Source organism: Myotis nattereri (genome assembly GCF_964212035.1).
Source record: "Myotis nattereri genome assembly, chromosome: 5".
Lineage (NCBI taxonomy): Eukaryota > Metazoa > Chordata > Mammalia > Chiroptera > Vespertilionidae > Myotis > Myotis nattereri.
In genome coordinates this window covers 91213932-91240435 of record NC_138080.1, presented here as the reverse complement: position 1 = coordinate 91240435, position 26504 = coordinate 91213932, and the positions used below count along the sequence as shown (strand labels likewise).

General features: G+C 39.9%; 1 protein-coding gene across 1 annotated transcript; it reads left to right on the top strand.

Annotated features, from left to right (window-relative positions):
- Positions 1-7120: 7120 nt before the first annotated feature.
- NMUR2 (neuromedin U receptor 2) lies at positions 7121-18567 on the top strand (the record flags this gene model as incomplete). Its single annotated transcript, XM_081091107.1, has 4 exons — positions 7121-7846; positions 12181-12265; positions 14418-14543; positions 18293-18567. 4 exons carry the CDS (start codon positions 7121-7123, stop codon positions 18565-18567), a joined length of 1212 nt encoding a protein of 403 aa, XP_080947233.1.
- Positions 18568-26504: the final 7937 nt, after the last annotated feature.

The following is a 26504-nucleotide window of genomic DNA, read 5'->3' as shown; positions in this document are numbered from 1 at the left end:
GTTGTGTGCTTGTTATAAAACCTGGTTCCTTCCTGTGGAAACTGCTTCCCTTGCAGGCCTCTCAGATGAAGGTTGCTTGTCTTCCACACCTGACATTGCACAGAACCTAGCGGTGGCTAGGCACTCTCCATACTCATCGTAATCATTTAGAGTCAATTTCCTCCTTATTTCTTCAAAAATCCTGCCAACTTAAAAGCATATGTCACCAAGCTCTACCCTTCATTATCCTGCCTTGCTGCAGTCATCTGTCACTCTCATTCCTTAATTACTGGAGACAGTCTCAAATTCACTGCCTTACTATTCACCCCCTCTACCCCACTGTCTCAACACCACATTGCCACTCTTCACTTTCTATATTCTGCTGCTATGGTATCATTCTTGACCACTTACACATCAATGTCATGATCACCATCCAACCCCCCAACCTCTATTCTTCACAATCCTTTATTACCTCAGCTCCAGTTTTCTCCTTCACCCCACCTCAGCCACCCACTAGCATGGATCATACACTAGACCTTGTTTTTATTAATAATTGCATTGCTTGTAAAATAATTTTCAAGCAGATGCTCTTTTTTTGAAAACTAAGTTAATTTTATAATCTCCCTTAGTCTCCTCTACAAATTTTGACCCCCCATTAGGATCTCCAGCCCACTGGCCTAACAACTTTTCACTGCTCATTACCTATCCCATGAACTAGTTCTTTCCTTGTCCTTTTTAGATTCAATGACCAATCTCTTTAACCACGCCTTTCATATACTCCCATATCCCTGGCTCCTTGCTCCCAACTTCAGTTTATCTCAATCCTCTACCTATCCTGCACTCAAGCAGCTGAAGAGGGCTAGAGAAAAACTCATTACAAGTCTAACTTATCTCTCTTTAAATGGATGACCACCAAACTCAAGGGGCGTTTAGTACTGCAGAGCACTTTCACTATATTCCCCTAATTAATTCACCCTTCCATTCTCTGAGACGGATATTGTCATCTCCACTGAAATTTTCAACATTTGCTCCCTCTCAGTTCTTGACTTAGTTTTTATTTCATTATGAAAAATCGAAGCCACCAAAAAGGAATGATCACATCTTTCCACAACAAAATCTCTCAACTACCTGCTTCTCCACCCATAAACTATTTTTGCATCTATAGGAAACCAAGCCCTCTATTTGTGCACCAGATCCTATCGCCTCTCAACAGCCCAAGACTTTACTGTTATGACCAACATTTCTTTCTCCTCATCCTCAATTTGCCCCTAAATATTGGATCATTCCTAGCAGAACACAAATATGCTACACTTACATGTATATCTTTAAATATTCCTCCATTGGCCTCATGCTTCTCTCCAGCTAGTTCATTTCTCTACTCACCTAGAAAAAAGTCCATGAAATACTAGTATTCTTTCACTCCTTTATTTCCAATTCTCTTTGTAACCCACTTCGGGCAGGTTTTCCTCTCACACTGCACAGAAGTCACTATTATCAGAGTCACGAACAAATCCCATCTTGCTAAATCCACAGTGACTTCTCCACTCCAACCTGGACTCTGGGCTTCTTCCTTCCTTTTCTGGCCCCTCTTGTGCCCCGGGATTGTGCTGGGTGCCATGTGACCTCACTAACAACTGATTCTCACCTGACCTGAATAAGGTGTTAATTGCTTCCAGTGCAGGATGATTTTTATCCTAGAGAAATGCTAATCAAATAACAGACTCTTATTAAAAGCAAACAGTGAAAAAATGCAGCAAAACTCCAAGGAATGTATTATGTAATGATTTTCAGGTATTATTACAGAAAGCTTTGTCAATTATTAGATGTGGAGACATAAAGTAAGCCACGCCATCTCTCCGGGCCTGCATTTATCCATTAGTAAAATGAGAATGTTAGACTTGGAAAAATTCTAAGATTGTTCACTTAAGTGTGAGAGAGAAATCCTAAGCACCCTTGGGAATAAGATGTATTATTGGTCATACTCTCTCTGATTTGTCATTGGAGGCAGAAGAATGAATCCTAAAAACTGAATTTATGTCAAACATTTCTGCTATTTCCAAAACTGGTTCTAAACAAGGACCTTCCTGCCAGGGCTGAGATGTGTATAATTTGGGATGAAATGGGGAATTTAGAGGAATCATGCTGGGAAAATTCTGGCAGACCTACAAAATATAGCAGATGGAGAACAACAGGAGAACATAACACTGTTCCTTCTGTGTAGCCAGAGCTCTCGGCTCCCAGGGTACTCTAGAAAGGACCCAGCACACATCAAGGGCACAGGACATTTTGGCAAGATGTTCTCAGGCTTGCCTTTTGCTCAGAGACTAGACATTTTACAGCATGAAGATAACTTAATTAATGGAACTTCTATTTTTAACCAATATACCCAAACATGAATCCAGGTGACTATGGTTATTTTATTTTAAATATGTTTTATTGTTGTTGTTTTTTAGAGGGAGAGAAAGAGAGGAACATTGATGTGAGAGAGAAACAGCAATTATCTGCCTCCAGCATGCACCTCGGCCAGGGATTGAGCCAGCCAGGGAATGTGCCCAGACTGGGAATTGAAGCAGTGACCTTTCAGTGCATGGGACAACTCTCAACCAACTAAGCCACGCTGGCCAAGGAAACCATGGTTATTTTAAAAATTACTGCCTTATGAGGAGGAAAAGGGTCTCTGTATTTGTTTTTATCTCCATTAATTTCCTTCCCACCAAAGAAGAAAAGATTTTACTCTGAAAGCCCTTGGTTGAAGAGGCAGGATTTAGTAAAAGAGCACATCAGACTAAGCAATATATATATATATATATATATATATGTATATATATATATATATATATATATATATATATATAATCACTATGTAGTCACAATTTCATCTTGCTTCGTCCCCTTCACAGCTAAACTTCTCAAGATAATTTCTGTAACTTGTACTGGTTAATAAAATTTCCTCACCTCTTTCTAAGTCTTTATATCAGTGCAGTCTACACTTCCCCGTTATTGAAATTGTACACCTTTTCTAAAGTCATCACTGATTTTTGTCCTGACTTCTTAGAGGACCTGCCCTTCTTGGCCCAGGCTTGGTTTCACTCCTCTTTCTCTTCTCGGCTCTTTAGGAGATTCATCCTCTGTCTTGCTACTAAATCTTAAAAGTTTCTAAACTCAGAAACTCGAACTTTCTTAAGGCTCAATCTACATCCCCTTCACATCTGTACCCTTTCCCCACTCAACCTCACCCATTCCAACAGTTTTCATTATCTTTTACAAGCAAAGTCTCACACATTTCGATTGCCAGTTGAGACCTCCCTATGAGTTCTAGAAACCTATGTTCAACCTCCTCTGTAACTTTATACACAGCTGTCACAAAGGCATATCAAAGCTTGCATGTCCAAAATTAAATGCATGCTCCTTTACCCCTAAGATCAGACCTATACTGACGTTCTTTATCAATGTGAATGGACCTAGGTTTTGGCTGGAATCATTGAATGGATTATTATCCACTCAATGGATAATTCAATGGATCAGCAGAGATCCAAAGAAAGGGAATATAGTAGAAAAAAAAGCACCAGATGACAGCCTCCCAAAGATGCCGTCCATGAGGGCACCTTCAGAGATAACCTGGTTTCTTTCCTGCTTGAGGCCAGGCTATTTATCTCATCCTTTAATTTTGTGAATTACCCAATATGTGCAGGTAAACAAGCATGTTCATTTATTTGTTTGCTTCTACAACATTATTAATGCTTTCCATCAAAGGAAGTTAACTGATTTAGTCCATAAGATGAAATTAATGGGTATAGATCAGATTGTAATTCATATACAAATATATCTTCTTTTCGGGTTTTCATACATTTAAAAAATTGATCAAAAATCAAAACAAAGTGAAAAAAAATTCAATTTCAAAAGGCAGAATTTAGACACTTTTCCAAAGTGGACATACAGAAGGCCAAAAGACATATGAAAAAAATGCTCGGAGTCACTAACCATCTGAGAGATGCAAAGTAAAACAACAATGAGGTATCACCTCACACCTGTCAGAATGGCTATCATCAACAAATCAACAAATGATAAGTGTGGGCTAGGATGTGGAGAAAAGGGAACCCTAGTACACTGCTGGTGGGAATGCAGACTGGTGCAGCCACTGTGGAAAACAATATGGGGTATCATCAAAAAATTAAATATGGAACTGCCATTTGACCCAGTGATCCCACTTCTAGAAATATATCCTAAGGAACCTGAAACACTAATCAGAAAGAATATATGCACCTCTATGTTCATAGCAGCACAATTTACAAGAGCTAAGATTTGGAAACAGCTCAAGTGCCCATCAGCAGATGATGAATAAAAAATAAAAAAAAAATTGGTGGTACAAACAAACAAACAAATGGTGGTACATTTACACAATGGAATACTACATGGAGGTAAAAAAGAAGTAACTCTTACTATTTGTAATAAGCATAGCTGGACCTGGAGAGTATTATGCTAAAAGAAATAAGCAGTAAGAGAAAAATAAGTATCACGTGATCTCACTCATGTGGAATCTAATGAATAATCTATACTGATGAACAAAATAGATCCAGAGACATAGAACCATGGAACAGACTGTTGATTTCAGAGGGAAGATGGGGGTGGAAGGTTGGGGAGAAAAAGATTAATCAGAGAATTTATATGTTTGTGTATATGCATAGTCCATGGACACAGACAATAGTGTGGTGAAGGCTTGGGAGGGGCTGGTGCAGGAGGAGGGGGTTAATGGGAAAAACAAAAACAAAGGAGACACCTTTTGTGTCAACCTGTAATACTTTCAACAATAAGGATAAATTTTTTAAAAAGGCAGAAGTTATACAATTAACATTTTAAAATAAAAGATAATAAACTAAAATTTAATCATATAAAAATAACTACAGAATTATAATCACCTTTAACTAAAATGTGAGTGAAGACAAAAATCAATACTATATTTATGCATTCTACTTCAAACCACTTATTGAATGCCTACCATGTACTACTATACCAGCCATCTATCAAATCTTTGCATCAGTAGATCAATTTCCTTGAACTGCTAGTGCAGGAAAATAGCATTTATTGAATGCTTACTGTATGCCAAACCCCATGCTAAACTATTTTGCATGTAATCCTCAGAACAATCCTAAATTAAGAATTGCGAATCCCATTTTTATGAGGAGAAAATTTATGCTTAGATATGGTATGTACCTAGCCCAAGGTCATATAGTTTCAAGCAGCAAAATTAAACCCAGGTCTGCCTGACCACAGAGCCCCAGTTGTTTTTACTATACTGGTCACCAGTGTAGTATCATCACTAAAACCCAAAACCTATGAAAGAAACAGAAGACCAGAAAGAGATGGTAGGAAACCTGATGATCACAAATAAGACTCTAATGTCACAAAAGCAGCCAGCCTGCTGTCCTTGCCTTTCTTTCTTCCTCCTCCTTTCCTTCATGTGTGTATCCATCCATCTATCCAAACTTGATTGAGTTCTCTTTATGCTCTTTATGTGGCAGCAGTATGCTAGCCAGGGATGTAGAATAGTGAATAAGACATCGTAAGTCTTTAGTGGGAAGACTGACCATTTAAGCAAGAAATTGCAAAAATCTCTTGGAAGCTACAAAGTATCTTCCCCAAGTATCATTGGAGCTCACAACCCATACTTTCATGCATTAGGACACTGACGTACCTACATATAAAACAACTTGCTCAAGGACACGTTAGACCAAACATAATCCCCTTGATGGTAGGCCTGGGATTTATATTCAGGTTTTCTGACTGCTGAGTTTAGGACTTCCATCCACTACTACCCAACTCTCTACTCCCGATTTTCTTCTCTGGCCTAGACTCTTTATTGAAATAATCAAAGACAAACCACAGCTGGAGAGCCTGAGGGAGAAGTAAGGAAGGGCACATATCTCACTAAAAAGTGTTGCCATTCTTATATTCCTTTTTTTAAAAGAGTCATTTAAAACATACTTTTATTGATTTCAGAGAGAGATAGAAACATCAATGATGAGAATCACTAATGGGCTGCCTCTTGCACATCCCCTCCTGGGGATGGAGCCTATAACCTGGGCATGTGCCCTGACCAGGAATCAAACCATAACCTCCTAGTTAATAGGTCTATGCCCAACCATTGAGCCACACTGACCAGGCTCCATTGATTTTTTAGAGAAAGGAGGGAGAGAGGGAGGGAGAGAGAGAGAAAGGACAAAGAGAGAGAGAGAGATAAAGAGAGAGAGAGATACTGAGAGGAACATCCATGTGAGAGAGACTTGTATTGCTTGTTCACTGATGTTTCTACAAAGCTCAGTATATGATGAATCTTCAGGAAGTATGTGTTGAATAAAATTGAATGAATGACCCTCCAATTTACAGATAAGAAAATGAGGCTGCAAGGGTTTGAGTAACTTTTGCCAAGTCTCACAGGATTTCTATGGGTGTGCCTGATTCTAAACTTCACTGCCCTTTGCAAAATGCACTGCCAAAGGAGAGTAAAGTGTCAGACAGCAGGCAGGGCTAGATGACAGGCAAGTGTTCTTTTCGGCTTTTCATTCTATTGTGGATGCAATCAAAACCAAAAAGGCACATTGATCATGCTTTCCCCAGGGAGTCCTGAATTTCCAAAGGAACAAGATAACTTGAGAAATCTATTGATCTCCCATTTTTGTCATGCTGTACAGGTGACAAGGATCAATGGAGATTTATACTCTTCTGCCCATGACCCTACAATCTTAATTTGTATTTCCACCCAGAGTCCCACAACTTTACCAAATGCACTGCTCAGAGTGCGCACACCTTAAGTCAGTGCCACCGTCTGTGTCAGCTCTGTTTTGTCAGCTCCTTCCAATTCAGAGAAATGTCTCCCCCCCTCCTCACCAGCTCCCTGCAAGCAAAGCCAGCAAGCCCAACCCAGCTGTCCTCTAATCTGCCTGACACACACTCATTGGCCCACAGCCTAAGGAGGGGCGGGGCTTCTGTCTCTCGGGGGCTCTTCAAAAGAGATCCTGGCAGAAGCACTCACCCTCTCTGCTTCCTGCACTGGGGCTGTGTTTCCCTGTCGGTTTTCTCTTTCCTTTCTGTCTCATCTTGGGACAGAGGCTCTTTCCAGAGGAAGCTTGGGCCTTGGATTTCAATGTCAATGATGGAAAAATATGAGAATGTCTCCCGGATCCCCCAGCAGGAACTGGAAGATCCATTCAAGAACTACCTGAACAGCACAGAGGACTACCTGACCTTTGTCTGTGGGCCTCGGCGCAGCCACCTCTTCCTCCCGGTGACGGTGGTGTACACCCTGATTTTTGTGGTTGGGGTCGCTGGCAATCTCCTGGTGTGCCTGGTGATTCTCCGGCACCAGACTATGAAGACACCCACCAACTACTACCTCTTCAGCTTGGCTATCTCGGACCTCCTGGTCCTGCTCCTCGGGATGCCCCTGGAAGTCTATGAGATGTGGCGGAACTACCCCTTCCTGTTTGGGCCCGTGGGCTGCTACTTCAAGACGGCCCTCTTTGAGACTGTGTGCTTCGCCTCCATCCTCAGCGTCACCACGGTCAGCGTGGAGCGCTACGTGGCCATCCTCCACCCTTTCCGCGCCAAGCTGGAGTGCACCCGGAGGAGGGCCCTCAGGGTCCTGGGCATCATCTGGGTCTTCTCCGTTCTCTTCTCTCTGCCCAACACCAGCCTCCATGGCATCAAGCTCCACTACTTCCCCAACGGGTCTTTGGTCCCGGGCTCTGCCACCTGCGCGGTCATCAAGCCCATGTGGATCTATAATTTCATTATCCAGGCCACCTCCTTCCTCTTCTACATCCTCCCCATGACTGTCATCAGTGTCCTCTACTACCTCATGGGGCTCAGAGTGAGTATCCCAGCTAGGCTGGCTGGCTCAGGGCAGCATCTTTTTTTCCTCGCTGACTCAAAGTTTTGTAAGAGGAACTTAGAATTGGAGAAATTCAGAATTGGAAGGGAGCATAGAGTAAAACAGAATGAGCTCAGAGGGGAAACCCAGAAGTTAAAGGGCTTACCTCAGTTGGACAAATAGTACCCCAAACTATAAATTATTTCCTCTAAATCAACTTTATTATTCTTCCCTCTATGCCTGTGGTTCTCAAACCTAGGTGTTTCTACAAATTACCTAGAAACCTTACTATGGGTAGCAATATGCAAGGCCCTCCCCTGGGGAAATTCTGATTCAGTGTGTCTGAGGTGGAGCCTCATTAAATAGCACAGGTGGTCACCCCTGGAGAGCCGGTTTCACAGCCTGCTGTTTTATTTTCTGCCCAGATCTATGGCCTGCATTGAAATCTGCCTTTGCACCAACTTGGTCAAAGTATAACATAAACTGTTCCCGCCTATTTATACTCCAAGACAAATACAGAGTGGGGCAAAAGTAGGTTTATAATTGTGAGTACACATAACACAGAGTTTATTCTTGTATTGTTATTATCATCATTATTTATTAATCATCATATTATTTTCCAGATAAACAACTGTAAACCTACTTTTGCCCCACTCTACAGTTTTACAGACACTGTCCTGTGATTGCTTTGATTCTGTTTGAAATATCAGGTTAAAATGCAAAAATATGTCCTAAGCCAGATCAACTTGGCCTTCTCTTGAGACAGTGGAGATTTGGGGGTAGGGAGGTAAACAGAGCACATAAAATAAAGTAGAAGGCAGTGTGAATAAGAGATTGCTGGGATTAATAGAAAATTATCCCTGCTTGTGCAACATATCTTATGCTTAGAGGTTCCTTTTCTGTGCACATAATGGTAAATCAATTTCTTCCCTTTTTTTTTCTTTTTTTCTGAGTCTAAATAAGCTGAGAGAAACTGTTTTTTGATGAGGGTAGAAGTAAGTCTATGTTGTTCCTCTCCTAGTATACTCTGCATCCAAATTCATAGAGATGACATCTGCTTGTGACAGTTTTATACCCATTTAAGGAGGTGGCTTGTGTAGGAAACAATCGTGAGGCTATTTAGACTCTCAGGTCTGAAGCTCACGTCCACTGTGCCTTTAGGCAAGCCACACGACTTCTGGAATTACTTTTCACATTTATAAACTGAAAAGGTCACATCAGATTATATTTAAGGCTCCTTATAGCTCTAACAGTCTGTGATTCCTTTAAAAAAACAAGAAGGAAAAAATGTGTGAGTAGGAGCAATGTGAGTTATAAATTGAAAAACAAAGCTGACATCACATTTACATCATATGCCTCAATTTGGTTCGGACACCATGTATGCCGTGACAATTAATATATTCTCATATCATTGGTGAATACCCACTGGGCCTAAGGTGAATGGCAAGGTTTAAATAGGGAGAATAAATTCTAAGTACACAGATGTCTAGACATAGAAGCAAATCTAATCAGGCAGAGAAGTTTGCTAGTCTCCTCCTGAAGGGCTGGCCCCTATATTCCCAGAGACATATGTTTTCCCAGAGTACCTCACAATCATGTCTTTAGAATGCTCCGTGCATTTCACTTGGGGGGAAGGACTTCGGCATGATTCCAAATACCGTGAGTCCTATGAGAAATATCCACCCCAAACTGATCAATACCATCTCATCCAACACCAAGCAATCACTTAACTTCGATCAATTTGGAGGAAATATTTAATTTGAGTAGGAAACACATACATTTCCCCACCCCAACCAGTTACATGGAGCTTCATTTTGTTTTGTTGTCATGAGACTTCAGCTGTCCTGTATCAGGAGTTAAATGACAGCTCAGACAACAGCTTAGAAACCACCCAAATTTGCTTTGTGAATGTAATACAACTTCCAGCCTCCTGTTCTCAGGAAGGATGAAGGAATTCCCTGCTTAGAAAGTCACTCCTAGAGGAGTTTAAAGATCTCTAGACTGAAGTCAGGAGGTACGACCTAGTCTGTGTCATTGGGCTCAAGGCCTTGCACATGCTATACTTGCTCTATCTTTGCCTGAAATGTTCCTGCCATCTACCACTACAATTCCTTTTACTTTTCTAATTTTCTAACTTTAAATCATACTTCACTCACACTTCCTCAGGAAAGCTCTCCCTGATTCCCTAGTTACACCTGGACCTTGTATAGGTGCTCATGGTTCCTGGTGATTTCTCTTCCTTAGATTTATTCCAATTTAAAATTCTATACTTGGATATCCCTTGTTATCTTTCCAACTTGACTGTAAGATGAATGAATGAATGCATGAATGAAGTTGAATTATTCCCCTCCTTGCTGCACTTTAGCTTCTCTACCTTCAAAACAAGAGACTTGGAAACCTTATCTCAAAGGGCTATTTTGATCTAAAAGATTTTAAAGAGACTTAAGCAACTCTGAGGATGATTGTTATTGATTCCTTTAACAAATCTTAAGTTATGATAGACTCTGGGACCAACTGCCTTCAGGAGACAGGAAACTATAGGTTCATGAAATCCCAGGATGGAGGAAGAAGGAGGAGAGCCAAATGTATGCTCCAAACTGAGTAGTCAGTGCAGCTTCCTTCCAGGACACAAGTCTCCACTGAGCTGCTCTCCAAACATCAAACATGATGGAGATGGAAAATACCCAACCCCAGGGCAAGTTCCTCCTGTCTGGGAGGAGGTTCTGCTGAAGCTCTCACAAACTCCTTGTATCTCCTGCATACAGCATTAATGCTTGAGTTGAGGAGCATGCATTATGGATTGCAACAGAATTCACCCATGCCAACCAGAGTTGAATTGACTTTTTTAAATTTAAAAAAATTTGTTCAGATTGTAGACATTGCTCAGTTGGTTGAGCATCAAACCATGCACCAAGAGGGTGCCAATTTGATTCCCAGTCAGGGCATGTGCCGTGTTGCAGGCTCAATCCCCAATAGGGGATGAGCAAGAGGCAGCCAATGGATGTCTGTCTCTCTCCCTCTTCTTTCCTCTCTCTCTAAAACCCAATAAAAACATATTTTTTAAAAGAAATGTTCAGATGCTACTTAAAGAATCACCACCTCTCCCCAAAAGGATGAGTATTTATAATTTCTAAACTCAGAAACATATATACCCTTGTTAGTAATATTAGTAAATATTTCCCAAATTGTGCTTTTCAAGATGGTACTAGGTATTCCACTAAAAGGAGTTTGGGGAAGGTATTGTTTAGTCAGAGAAGCATTATCTCCCTTGAGGCTTGGGTGAGAGATGTAGGGTGTGGAAGGTGGGCATGGGGGAAGGGATCAATTCATATTATTGGATCAATTTGGAGGAAATATTTAATTTGAATCCAATTCATATTATTGGATCAATTTGGAGGAAATAATAAATCTTCATATTATGCTTTATGAAGATTCATAATGCCCATTAGCATATTAAAGGCTCTGAGAAGACCTACAATGGAGACTATAGACTTCATAAAACAGAAATAATACCTGTTTTGGCTTTCTACTGCCTATTCCCACATAGCAGAGGGATTACATTCTAATAGATGTATAATAATTACTGAATGAACTAGAGGCCCAGTGCATGAAATTCATGCACTGGAGAGGGAGGGGGTCCTTCAGCCCGGCCTGCGCCCTCTGCAGTCCAGGACACTTCGAGGGATGTCCGCAGGGAATGGGCCTAAGCAGGCAGTCGAACATCCCTCTCACAGTCCGGGACCCCTGGCTTTTTACCACCCGCCTGCCTGCCTGCTCGCTGCTCCTTAGAGCTACCGTGGAAGTGGATGAGGCTCCCGCCACTGCTACTGTGCTCACCAGCCTTGAGCCCGGCTTCTGACTGAGTGGTGCTCCCCCTGTGGGAGTGCAGTGACCACCAGGGGGCAGCTCCTGCATTGAGCGTCTGCCCCCTGGTGGTCAGTGCGCATCATAGCAACCGGCCGTTTCGCTGTAATGGTCACTTAGGCTTTTATTATATAGATGAATGGAAAAGCCTATCAAACTTTTTTTTTTTTACTTTATAATTTTACATTTTTCATAGAATGCCTATTAACATGCCATATATAACAAGGGTTCTATAGAATAGCAGATGGTAAATGGTTGTACTGCAACTTGGCCACATCCACCTGTCCAATTGAGTTAGATGATCTAGGTCCAACTCCACCTCCAACTTATTGTTAAACTTCGACAAATTCTTATATTTATTTTAATTCCCAATTTTTGGTCTGAGAATGTGTGTTAGAGTTACACTTCTCAGATCCAAACAGAAGGGAAAATGTTTTCTTTCTTAACATTTCTTTCCACTTCCCTTGCAGCTAAAGAAAGACCAAACCCTTGAGGCAGACAAAATAACTGCAAATATTCAAAGACCCTACAGAAAATCAGTCACCAAAATGCTATGTAAGTCCTCCACTGTTTTTGTTTGTTTGTTTGTGTTTATAAAAGGAAAAGAGTTGCATTTGGTGCTGAGAAAGTGCTTCTGAGTATCAGGATCAAAATTCTCCTGAAATGTATTATCATGGTCTGGTCTTCCATGGCTTACTCAAGTTTCTAGGACCTCTTTGATTCCTATTTCCATTTTTAACACTCAAAACAACACACTAAATTGCATTCACTGTAATACACTGTGTGCTTTTTGGCAAATCACATCCACTCTGCGAGCTTTTGAGCATCTCTTTCTCCCTCTAAAATAAGCAGGTGCTTTTAAACTTATTTTTTATGGATTGATTTGTTTTAAAATGTAAAGAAAACTGTGAGTGCGCCACTTAGAAAATGTACAAATCACATACACAAACATTTTATAACTCATTTCAGGCGATCATGAAACCCCTGCTACCCATTCTTGGATTCCATGAAATACTTTACCTCCAGATTAAGAACAGCTGCCCAAGAGTACCCCTACGTGGTCATTCCACCTATGACATTGCATGATTTTATATAAATAATACGTTTAAAAATACATAATCAGGCACTGATCCACACTCTCCCAAAAGCATTTGATAAAAATATTTGATCCAGTGCTACCCTATAGGAGATAGTAATGGGAGAAAGGAGGTTTATGATATACTTTCCAAGTCAAAACCTAAGGTTTGGAAGAAACAAATCCTCCAGGCTAATATGTACATGAAACACTCACCATAACTATATGGCATTTATGAACAACAACAACAAAAAAAAAAAAACCTGTGCAAGTCACCAAAGTTTGTCATTTCAACTCTAAGACTCATCTTCTTGAAAATGTTTTAGTCCCTGTTGGCACTTGACTTTCCCTGTTAAGAAATATCATGTCTTTATTATCGCTCCCCTTTCTCCTTGATCATAATCTACTCTCACAAAAAGACTTCAAGTGCATTCACGTTAGTCACAGTGATAAAATATGCTGCAAAGCATTTGCCTTTAGTATGAAGGATTCATTTTTAAAGCAATTAAAATTTTAATTACGGGAAATTGTAGGCAGTAGTGAGCAGATTGGGGACTTTTTCTTGGAGGGTAAAAGTCAGAAGAAACTTCCAGATACTCCTGAAACCACACCACACAGGTAAACAACTTAACTCCGAATATGTTTAATGCCAAAGGAAATATATGTACTATTGACTACAGAAACCTCAAATGTGCTCACAAGTACAGAGAACCCATGTACCCATTACCCAACCTCAAACATTATCAACTCATAACTAATCTTGTTCCATCTATATCAGTCTCTCTCTTGCCCCTACAAGATTATTTTGAGGCAAATCTCAAGCATCATGTTTTGGAAAAGGAAAATATTTCATAACTTCAGAAGAAGAAAAAATATACATTTATATGTGTGGAGATTAAATGCCCCATAGAGTAACAGCAGCAGCACCAATTGCTGTTTTGGGAGCTAAAAATAAGAAACTAGAAAGTGCAATTTCTTGTGAATCTATAATTATTTCAAAATAAAAAGTAAAAACAAATAAAAAGAAACTAGAAGCAATTCTGTGGTCTAGGAACATCTAATATAATAGACACATCCCCTATCCCAATCAACAGATGCTTGTAAAGGATTATTATACTTATGATTGTTCTCTTTCTCTCTCTCCTCTCTCATCCCTTACAGAATTTTAAATGATTAGATTCAGAGCAGCTTTTAATTCTTTCTAGAGTAACAAATAAATTCATACAACAGTCAATAATAGTCTTATTAATCTACGATCAATTTGTTGAACCCAACCATTTTATTTGTATATATAGCCAATTTATGTGGTTCCAACAGTCTACTTGCAACATAATTTACTTTCCACAATAGAATGTTTTTGGAATAAATTTGATACTATTTAAAATGTTCTAGAGGAGACTTACATTATACAAGAAATCTTGTACAATCATATAGAAAACTGATCCTAAGTCCTATATAATTCGTTCTTATGTTTAAATGTTTTATGTAGAGACTCTTCGTGATCTAGTCAGTCTGTAATAATGATGACCAAGATGGAAGGGAAAACGCTGGAAGGAATGGATGGACTTGGTGGCCATTGGATACCTATCCTCGCTTTGACTGCCTTTTGTTCTCCCATTCATCCTTTTTCAGTTGTCTTGGTCTTAGTGTTTGCTATCTGTTGGACCCCATTCCACACTGAGCGGCTCTTCTTCAGCTTTGTGGAGGAGTGGACTGAACCCCTGGCTGCTGTGTTCAATCTCATCCACGTGGTGTCAGGTAAAATCTTAGCTCCTTTGGCTGCATCACAAGCATCTGGGTAATTGCAGCTGCTTTATTTTGCTGAGAGCAATAGGTTCTGTCTGGATATACTGATTTATCACGGGGGCCTGCTGTACTATAAGGAAGACATTTGATTTTTTAATTTATTTAAATATCAACTAGGTATGTTATTGGTCCAAAAGTAATATGCCTGATCACTATTTTAGATGCTACTTTATGGAAGACCTCAACTCTAAGCACGATGACTGCAGCAGAAAAATGGTCTAAGGAGTGATTGCCTTGATTTTCTTTCCAATGGCCACATGATTGAATTGGTTCTTATTTATTAAACATCCATGTCCCTGAAATCTTGTATTGTTTTTTAGCAAGTGTTAGATCCTCATGAAAGCCAGCCAAAGGGTATTACTACATTCATGGTGCATCAAGGTCTGCCTTTAGGCTACTTTAATGCTGCCTGTTGAAGATACTAGAGAGTGTGGTGGAAATAGGGGTGGAAAGGTCGCTAAGTCAGAGGACCTGGATTTGCATCTCACTCCCACCATTAATTTTCTGAAGAACATGGCTTCCTTTATGCCAGTTTCTTCAACTATAAAATGGCAATGACACCTTCCCTCTACAAGTATGTACTGATGGTAAGAAGCAAATAAAATATTAGCTACTAAGAATTTTTAAACTGTAAAATGCTATATATGTATTTTTCTATAATCACCACATATTATCATCACCATTTTCTGTTGAAGAAACAATTCCACAAGAAAATAAATGGCTTGCCCAAAGGCAAACTTCTGACAAATAGTAAAAGCAGGGTTGTGGCAAAATCATCTAACTTCAAGTTCAGAGTTCTTGAGCCCAAAATAGAGCAGAGAATGGCCATGTAGGTTCCCCTTCCTCAGTCAGTGTGTCTGTGAGTCTTGGGTTCAGATCACTTCTGTCCCTGAGCTTCTGCTAGTTACCAGCTGATTCACAGGGGCAAGATAAGATCAATTTGTGCAAATTAAGCTCCAGATGTGCACAGAGCTGAAACAATAGAAAACATATCTATATAAATATCATGTATATTATTTATTTTCTACACTTCCTTTTTCTTTTCAGCAGGCCTTGTGAACAGCTTATACTTGGACATTAGAACTTTCTGTTATGTTAAACTACTAGAGGCCTGGTGCACGAATTTGTACACAGGTGGGGTCCTTCTGGGTGGCCTGCAGGGATTGGGAAACCTGCAGTCCAATGCTGTCTGCAGCTCCTACCTTCTCATCCTGGCCCCACTGTGCCTGCTGTGGGCTTGTGCCTAATCAGTCCTGATAGGGAGAGGCTTGCCCTGCCACAGCAGCGCTCACCAGCCATGAGCCCTCTGTCTGGTGCCCTCCCAAGGGGAGTGGCCTGTGGCATCAGGCTGAAACCAGCTCTCTGACATCCCCCAAGGGGTCCCGGATTGCGAGAGGGTACAGGCCAGGCTGAGGGACCCCACTGGTGCACGATCGGGCTGGGGAGGGACCGCAGGAGGGCTCCAGAGTGTGTCTGGCCCATCTCACTCAGTCCCAATCAGCCGGACCCCAGCAGCAAGGTAACCTACTGATCAGAGCATCTGCCTCCTGGTGGTCAGTGCACATCATAGCAACTGGTCAACAGGTTGGCTGTCTGTACCCTGGTGGTCAGTGCATGTCATAGGAAGCAGTTCAGCAGCCTTAGCATATCATTAGCATATTATGCTTTGATTGGTTGTTCAGTTGTTCTGCTGGTCAGTCTATTTGCATATTACCCTTTTATTATATAGGATTATTTTAGACAAAAATCTCAAAATTATTTACAGCCCTTATTTTCATGATAATCTGAGAAAAATGGGGTGACTAAATAAACTGAAAAACACCACAAGATCACATGAAACTTGACTAGCTGACTATCCCTCACTAAATGTATCAAGATGATCACTTTAAGACTTCCAAATTATGGTATTTATAACATTTTCTTGTTAAGATATAATCTCTCCCTCCCGTACAGTACCAACCAGGTGAAACCTTAAACACTATAGAAAATGTCCCTAACCAGCCTTTTTATCCCCAAGTTATAATACTTCCAATCATTGACCATATGCTTATCAAACTGATTGACTAGAGAATTATGAACATTCTGCATTATTCCTGCAATATATTTTTAAAATATATTTTATTGATTTCAGAGAGGATGGGAGAGGGAGAGAGAGAGAGATAGAAACATCAATGGTGAAAGAGAATTGTTGTTTGGCTGCCTCCTGCATGCCCCTCTACTGAGGATCGAGCCTGCAACCCAGGCATGTGCCCTTGACCAGAAACCGGGACCCTTTAGTCCTTAGGTGATGCTCTATTCACTTAGCCAAACTGGCTAGGGCATAACAACTGCTACCTCTGCATATTTGTGCATGCTATGCCTTCTATCTTCAGAACTGTCTCCTCTCTTGACCAACTCTGCTACCCACTTCAAGGTCTGGCTGGAATTCAATCATCCCCATTAAATCTTTCATTACCATCATACTCTTTATATTTATGCCATTATGTGAATTTCCATAACATGGCTGTTGGTATGACATATTTTGCTCTTGACAGATATTATTTGGTATTGTTCTATTATTAATTATTGATGTAGGGCAGAGGTCTTGCCTCTGTAATACTATTCCAAGTCCTTGGAAAACAAATTCTAAATCCATTACCTTTGAACGTACCTCAAAGTTCCTGGCACGTAATAAGAGTTCAATCAATATTTGTTTATTGAATGAATTAATAGTCCATAGAAATGTTTTCCTTCTCTATTCCTTTATTCCCAATTCTGTGCACAGGGCATATGGCACTTTCCATGTCCTGAACTAAATAAATGAGGACAATGATGAACATGTTGATGACAGTACCTGTCACTTGCTTTATATTCTCAACCATTCTCAGTCCCTCTGTGGATAGTATCTCAACGTTATCCTCACAATAATCCAGGGAGGTGAGTTAGGCCTGTATTATAATTCCCATTTTACAGAAAAAAAAAATTGAAATGCCAATTCTGCCTAAGGTCTTAGAATAAGCAAAGGCCAAGGTCAGAAACTAAGTCCTCTGATTCTCAACCTTAGGCACCTCGTGGGCTTTGGGGAAATAAAATAGGATATGGTAATAAAGGATGAGCAGATACCAACAAGACAGTGGCAGTGTGCAAGGCACCTGGTGGAGAAAATAAATGGCAAAATGCAGTTATTTAATAAGGTTGGAAATTAGGTGGGAAGAACCATGGAAGGGAAAAGCTAAATAAGAAGAGGCACTGGGAAATATTTCTTTGAAGAGATATTAAGCATGTAAGGAATCTCAGCAGGGACAGTGCCTTGACTGACTTGCCATTCCTCCATTGCTTACAAGTTTCAAATTATAGATTTAAGCACAACTCCAATGAGACAAAATCATCTCTCTTCCTCTGATAGTTAAGCATCACTCATTAATGCCGTGGGAACATGCTCTTTAATTAAACAAGTGTGGATCAAAGGAAGTTGCAGAACATCTCAGAGAGATCCCTTGCTGGCCTAAAATTTGCCAAGACTCTTTAATCTTTTTGTGTTTGATTCCTATGTACACAGTTGGCAGAGCATTTTGTATCCTCAATTAGTGTCTTGTATATATTATCACTTCCAAAATAGGCAATCATGGGGATTCTAGGCTTTGTTCAATATTTATGCTTCTTCCCAGCATGCCTCTCACTCAATGTCTCCTCGGTGTGTCTATTTCACCCCTGCATTCCAGGTGTCTTCTTCTATCTGAGCTCAGCTGTCAACCCCATTATCTATAACCTACTCTCTCGCCGCTTCCGAGCAGCGTTCCAGAGCGTGATCTCTCCTTCCTGCAAACAGTGGCACCCCCAGCATCACCCACAAGGGCCACCTGTCCAGCGAAACATCTTCCTGTCGGAATGTCACCTTATGGAGCTGACTGAAGAGGCGGGCCCCCACTTCCCCTGTCAGCTGTCCATCAGCAGCTCTCACCTCCACACAGCGCACTATACAGGACAGACAACATAAAAGGAACTCTCATTCCTCTCTGCCTCCACAGTTATGGAAGGGTCAGCCCATCACTTATGCCTTGTTATGTGATAAGGGGGAGGAAAATGGCTCTCCGAACTTATATATCCATTTCTAGGTGTGTTTTTAAACAAATGTGAAAATCGCTACTTAAACCTGGATCTAAGACCCACAACCGCCTGACAGCCTGGAGCCCCTTCGCTAGTTGATGAAGAGAACATGACTAGCAAAGAGAACATGACTAGCTATACTCTGAGTATTTTCCACTCTTGCAAATGGTTTTTCCTGAGTCATCCTCACTCTGAGTCAGGCTGTGGTTACTCTAACAACTAATGGTCCCTGTCAGCCACACAAGGAAGACATGTAGATATCGTTTTCCTTCCCATGATTTGAAGGGTCCATGCCAGAGTTCCTCCACAGCAAACTATTTACCCTACTGCCTCATATTCTGCCATTATATGATTCCTCAGAGCAGGGGTGGGCAAACTTTTTGACTCGAGGGCCACAATGGGTTCTTAAACTGGACCAGAGGGCTGGAACAAAAGCATGGATGGAGTGTTTGTGTGAACTAATATAAATTCAAAGTAAACATCATTACATAAAAGGGTACGGTCTTTTTTTTTTTTTTTTTAGTTTTATTCATTTCAAACGGGCCGGATCCGGCCCACGGGCCATAGTTTGCCCACGGCTGCCTTAGAGTCTGAAGACTTTTACAAGAGTCTGCCTCATAACATGGGATTGATCCTTACAACTTATCCCCACCATCCCCATGCCCAAGTCATTATCAGTCAGTCCTCACCAGGAATTTGATCAGATACAAGTTCTACCTAGAGAAGAATGGGATGAGGTAGAAGGCTGTGATGGAAGATCACAAGATACATAAACTATACCAAACACAAACTTAGTTATTTTCACAATTTAATCTAAACTTGGATATCTAAAGTCTAACTTCATAAATAGAAGTGTGGAATACTACTATCTTGGTAAAAAGACAAGTCAAATGGTAACTACTGGTTTCAAACCCATTATTTTCAGCTACTCAATCCTGCATTACGTAAATAACACTCCCCATGTATAATATGGGAAAAACCTACTTTCCTGATTCATCTTCCATCATATCATCTCAAGAAACTGTATTTCGTGTTCTTCTTATAAAAATATATTGCAATTTTCCCAGCTGCACATATTTGCTTATAGACTGCCCCCTTTATTGCCAATCTCCATCTGTTTCTATCCTTCGTATCCTTCAATGTCCATCTCAATGTTGTACCTCTTCCATGAGACCTTGTTTGATTTGATAGATGTGGCAGCTGAATTCTCTGTCACTTTTTGTCTTGTAATCTTTTTCTTCACTCTGCTTTGTATTTCGGTGATTTATATCCCTGCTTTGCCAGAATGTAAATGTATCAAAGGTATGGGGTATCTTGTGTTCATTTTTGCTCTTGCTAGAACCCTGGAACTATATCTATTACAATGGTAGATGCTCAGTAAATACATGGAAAGTGAGTTAACTTCACATTCTAATATACTGAACCAAACAACAGCTTCAAAGAGAACCATGTTAAGAACCAGAAGATTTTGTTTCTGATAGGGATGCCTAACCTCAGTTGGCCATTTAATTAGTTCCGTTTATAAATGGTGTACCTGCTGTGCCTGCGGTGCAAGAAGGCCCTTCCCAATTCCCGGGTTCACTGATGCTAACATAGGCAAGTTCTAGCTTTTAGTCTCCGAATGTTTCCTAAATTGAATGAACCATACTATTGAAAAATTGGAGTCATGGTCTCTTGATGTCACCATTTCCTAACTGAACAGTCATCTCCAAAGTGATTCAATATTTTTTAAAATTTGTTTTGCTAATCACAAGCCAAACTTTAATGAATTATAATTCTCCAGTGATGATTTATTTTGGTGAGCAGAACTCTCTGGTCATTTGTGAGTTAAGTTGAAAAGACTTGGCAAAACAAAACTTCAGAAATGGAGGACAAATGAGTTTCCTTCTTGCCTTTTAAAGTAGACATATTCTTGATGAAGATCTAATAGGGTTACTATACTTAACATCAATTCCCAATGACCTAAACATCAACTCCCAGGCCTAAAAATGCCGCTGTTATAGTGGATGGAGAGAAAATAAATAACACTAAAACTGAAGTAATTTGGTTGCTTGATTAAAACTTCGGTCTCTTTTTTATTTTCTCCTCATTTACCTTTTTTTCCTAAAAATTTATAACCCCCAAATTATCACTAACTCACTAACTCTTTCATTCAACAGATCTTAACTAAGGACACAGTAGGTGAAGTGCATGCTCCAGGTTATGAATTCCTTGACCTTGAAAGTTTGCTTCTAATAGAAGAGACTGTTTTTGAAAACCATTACAGAGTTAATTTTTCAAATCTAATTGTGAAGTGTGCTACAAAATACAAATACAAGTACTATGAGACCATATAAAAAAAGGCATTTGGCCAAGTCAGGGTGCAATAGGTTTAATTAAGCCCAGCATTAAAAAAAGGAGGGAAATGTGAGGCTTAATTAAGGTTTTGTCTATATACACATACATACACATGCACTTATATACAAATGGGAAGTTTATATTTCAAAGTGAAAATTGAAATACACACATCCTAGAGTTAGTTTATATAATAGTTCATACGAAATTAGTAGAACAAAGGGAGACACTAAATTTTCAACTATACTCATAGCTGATCTCATCATCTCATGAATTCCTTGTGATCTCTGAATTTTAGAATAATGATAGAAGAGGTTAGTCAGATAAATGCCGGCAATTTAACTCTTCTCCAATGAGACAGTGACTTTTGAGCTCTCTAGTAATTCACAGACTCAGTGAACTGAAGCTCTGACATTCAGAAGGTTGCTTGCCCAATTAGTTGGTAGACCAAAGAGATAGCAGAGATTCTTAATCTGAGACTTATGAACAAGTGTCAGAAGGCCCGAGAATCCCCTGAAATTGATTTTTTAATTATTAGTTTGTACTTTTTTTCTTGGCGACAAGATTTATACTTTGATTAGCTTCTAAAAATAGCCTATGACTTAAATTATCATAATTACTACTGTAAAGTGCCCTTAACAGTCATACATAAGGGCATTCTTTTAATGGGTGAGTTGTATCTGAATGAAGACATTGCAGGATAATTAAAAGTATCATTATTCCAGCATAAAAATCCAGTATAGATAAGTATCAGCTGTTCAGTGATGTGCTGGTGCCAGGGAGGACTGGTTTGCAAAATTGTTATATACATAGAAATTTTGAGAGCCTGTTGTCAAATGATAGCTTAAAATCAGCCACAGTGGGAATATTTACACCGTAGAAATTGGACAACACCACACCTCAGCATACCACTAACTTTAATATGTTAGCAGTCTGCCACCTTGATATAATATGTGTGATTTGTTTGTAGAATAGATGGCCAATAACACTGTTATAATTACAGACCACTTAAAATTATGGTTAACTCATTGACAAAAAGTAGTCAATGGGCCAGATTTTGACCCAGAGGTAAAAGATAAAATAACCGAAAGCATGCTAATTATGACATGAAAGCCTCATCAGCATTTTATAATTAAGCTAGAGTGGAAGAATTACCCTTGGATGCTGTCCATTAATATTAGTGCAGAAAATAGCAACAGAGCTACTCGTTATCTTCCCTCTGTATCTGTTTTAAATATCCCACAGGATTCATTGTAAAAAGATGCAAAATTTCCACATTCTCTCTACCTGGCTGGAGACTTCATTTTTGAAATTTTGTAAATGTGTGGAAAGGGACTATATAAACATTATAAAGAAGCTTGAGGTTGTGCTGGATTATGCAAGCCAAGCAAAGGTTCAGTCCATCCAAACAACCTACCTCTTCATTTACATCCCCTTTGAATCATTAAATCACATTGGAACTCTGCATTAGACATACATATATGTTATACTTTGAAAACATGTTCTAGGTAATGTCAAGATTTTAGAGTTTTAACTAATTTTCATGTGGCCTAGAAATTGCTGCATCTACCTAAATTATACTATTGCTAGTGAAATATATACATTGCGAAAAGTATATACCATGAATTCAGTAGGCTGGAATGGTTATATTGAGCAGGTTTTAAAAAAAAGTTAAAAGAAAAGCAATTCATTGTTTTCAAAGATATGAAATAAATTGTATGTTAAAAAAACTATATTAATGCATAGAAATGATTTATAAGCAAGTAGACATTTTTAAATAGGACTTAAACAGACTTGGGTAAAGCTTGCTTATTTGAATATTATATCAACAGAAGGAATATCTTACCATAATTGTATGTTTCCCTTTGTAAATGTTGAAAATTTTAATATTGATTCTAACTTGATTACCAATGCCTTAATAATAGAAACCAGAAAAAGTTTTACTTCATAACATTCATTGGCACTATTATCTCTCTACATTTTCACAGCTTCACTAAGAGGGAGATATTGTTCCTACGCCCCCTTTTCAGTTGACAAAAATAAGACTTACCCTCACTTCTCACTTTGTAAAATAGACAAGTCTAGATGAGTCATACAACAGTATTTACATCTCACTCATATAACTGCAGGTTAGCTGTGGTGGCTCCTCTCTACTCTGTCCCAAACTGGACACTAGCAGGAGACACAATGGCCACCCAGAGTATGTGTTTCTCAGGCTGAGGAAGTCACCTGGCCAATCCCAAAGTTACGAGCTCAGAAAGTACACCTGGCTCACCATGAGGCCATGCCCTGCCAAGGGTGGTATGTATGACATTACCAGAAGGAGTGGAGCGACGTGTCAGGACTAGGAACACCCAACTGGTAAGTGGTACAGCGAGTTTGAACCCAGAACTACATGGACTCCAGTGTCTGAGCTCCCCCATTACACTACACTGATTCCACACGTGACTCTACCTCATTGACATCATAGCAAAAGCCTCTCAGTTGAATGTGACCCCCAATATTACCTCATTTACTTCCCACTAAATCACTAATACAGACCAGAGAACAAACAACAGTATGGACACTGGAGCCAGGTGCCTTGGTTCAAATTCTGCCTATAACATGCTTAGCTGTGAGCTTGAGCAGGTTTCCTAATCTCTCTGTGGTCCAGTTTCCCCATCTATACAATAGACATTATGGTAGTACCTATATCATGGTGGTTACATGAGGATTAAAATTAATATACTATTCCTAATGGTCTTAGGACCCTGCCTGACACCTAGGAAGTGCTAAAATAAGTGTTTGTATGTCCAGCTGGTGTGCTCAGTGGTTAAGCATTGACCTATGAACCAGGAAGTCACAGTTCGATTCCCAATTAGGGCACATGCCCAGGTTGTGGGCTTGATCCCTAGCAGGAGGCATGCAGGAGACAGCCAATCAATGATTCTCATCATTGATGTTTCCATCTCTCCCTCTCCCTTCTTCTCTGAAATCAACAAAAAAATACTTTTAAAAAATGTTTGTTTATGAACCTACATGTAAGAAAATTATGTTTATATACTGGTGACATTATTAAAAGAAATATAAGACTTTTCAGGAAAAAATGTTTGTGGGAGAATGATAACTAGGAACGGGGGCACTTTTTTGTTTCATGAAGATATGTTATTTTAACATGTCCTTTCGTTTACATTTTTAGAGAATGTTACTCTCTTTGGCAGTATTCAAATTTAAGACAATTTAAATGAGCTCTACACCAGGAAATGTGTCAGGCGTGGGATTTTTTTGTGGTTTTTTTTTTTGTAATCATTTCTACCAGATAAACAAGCTGCCCAAGATTCCATCAGCAATGGCTAGGAGCTCATTAATAAGGAGGCACAAATATGTATTAAAGATTGTTTCTCTGTTACATGAAAGATTAATCAATATTATGATAGGGCAGTCCGCAAAGCCACAGGCACTCAGGCTGTTAAGGATGGCCAAGCATTTTAATTGTTTTTGAAGGCCTTTGGCCTGTTTTCCTATGGGGAATTAAATGTCTGATTTGGGGCTCTCAGAATTAGAAGACAGAGGGCTAAGGATCCAACTAATGTGATCATTCTAGCCTAGACACCAAGCTCAGAGATGAATGACAAGGAGAAAGCCTCCGGGGTACTGACTGTTTCCAGTACATGTGGAGATGAAAATTTACCTGCATAATCAGCCAGAAACACTCTCACAGACACTCCCAGAATAATGTTCGACCAAATGTTTGGACACCCCAAGGTCCAGTCAAGTTAATAAAATTAACCATCACGGGACTCATGCATACTTTCCACACAATCACTTCAGGAGTTCTGGAAATTACTCTCTAGTAATTTTATTTTATGTGTGTGGGATAAGTATGATTCATGCTTCTATGAATAGTGTCCCATCCCCACCCACCCCCAACCCACAGAGTCACTAGAAAACATCTTATCTCTAGGCCTTGAATTTCTGCCTCAGAAGGTCATGTCTCTTTTACATTACAAATACTTGTATGTTACTAACATGTGTGTGTTCATTAATTTACAGATTTTTCTCTTAACAGAAAAAAACAACAAGATATTACAGAAAAGGAAGCCATTTGTGTATGCCACATTAAGTATGGCTCTGGCTAAACTTGTGGTCCTCAATGTCTGGAGACATTTATTGTCACAAATAGGGGGATGCATATCACATGATCTCACTCATATGTGGGATATAATGATCAACATAATTTGATGAACAAGAATAGATCGATCTAGAGACAAATGGTAGGGGAGGAGGGGTTAGAGAGCAACCAAAGGACTTATATGCATGCATATTAGCATAAGCAATGGACACAGACACTGGGGCGGGGGGGTGGGGGGGGAAGGGATGGGGAAGGGGGTCAACTGAGGAATAAGGACACTTATGTAAAACTTTAGACAATAAAAAAATAATAATAAAATAAAATAAATTTTTTAAAAGAGTAGATCTTTAAAAAACTATTCACAATAAAAAATTTTAAAAGGAAAAAAACAAATAGGGGAATGCTCCTGATCTCTAGTTAGTAGAGGCCAGGGATGCTTTTCAACATCCTACAGTGCCCAGGACAGCTCCCCCTGCGCCGCCCCTCCCCCACAAGAAAACCTATAAATATTATCAGACCTAAGACGTCTATAGTGCTGAGGTTGTAAAACTCTTGCTAAAAGAAAGAGGGTAGGACCCCCTTCAAACAGAAATCGATTATTTATTGGAAAACAATGTCCTAACTAGAAGAATCTTAGAGTATAATCACACTGCCTCTCTGTTGACAAAGACAACATGCTTCAGGACTGCAGTGCCACAGAAAGGACCAGCACCCGTGTCTACTGACACCAGTGCAAGACGGGTTCTGGTGACTCTGCCCACAAAACAGAAATCTGATTAACGACTGAACATTGTTGCAGCACTTTTTCGAAAGAGAAATCGTTTAAAATCATGTCACTGCCTCATCTATAGCTGTGTGGCGGAGCCTCTAAAATGTTGCCATATAAGGATCCTCATCTCTTGGTACTTAAGTCCATGTGATGTCACTTTTGAGATTAGATTACAGAAAGACCCTGGCTTCTCTCCTGGGCATGGACCCCTCTCCCTCTCCCTTAGTTTTCTCTGGGAAGCGAGCTGCCAGCCAGCTTGGAAGTGGATCCTCTCCTCGCCAAGCCCCAAAGTGCCTGTGGGACTGTGAGCCACTGGGTTACAGCCCCCTGAGAGATCCTGAGCCAGCGTACCCAGCTAAGCCGCACCCAGGTTCTTGAACCACAGAAACTGAGATAATAAACATGCATCGTTTTATGAATTTTGTAGTGATTTGTTATGTTGTTATTACAGTCAAAATGTAAAGATCTTGAAATTGTTTGAGAGGAGGAAAATCTTTATTTTTAAAAAATATATATTGTATTGATTTTTTACAGAGAGGAAGGGAGAGGGATAGAGAGTTAGACACATCGATGAGAGAGAAACATCGATCAGCTGCCTGCTGAACACCCGCAC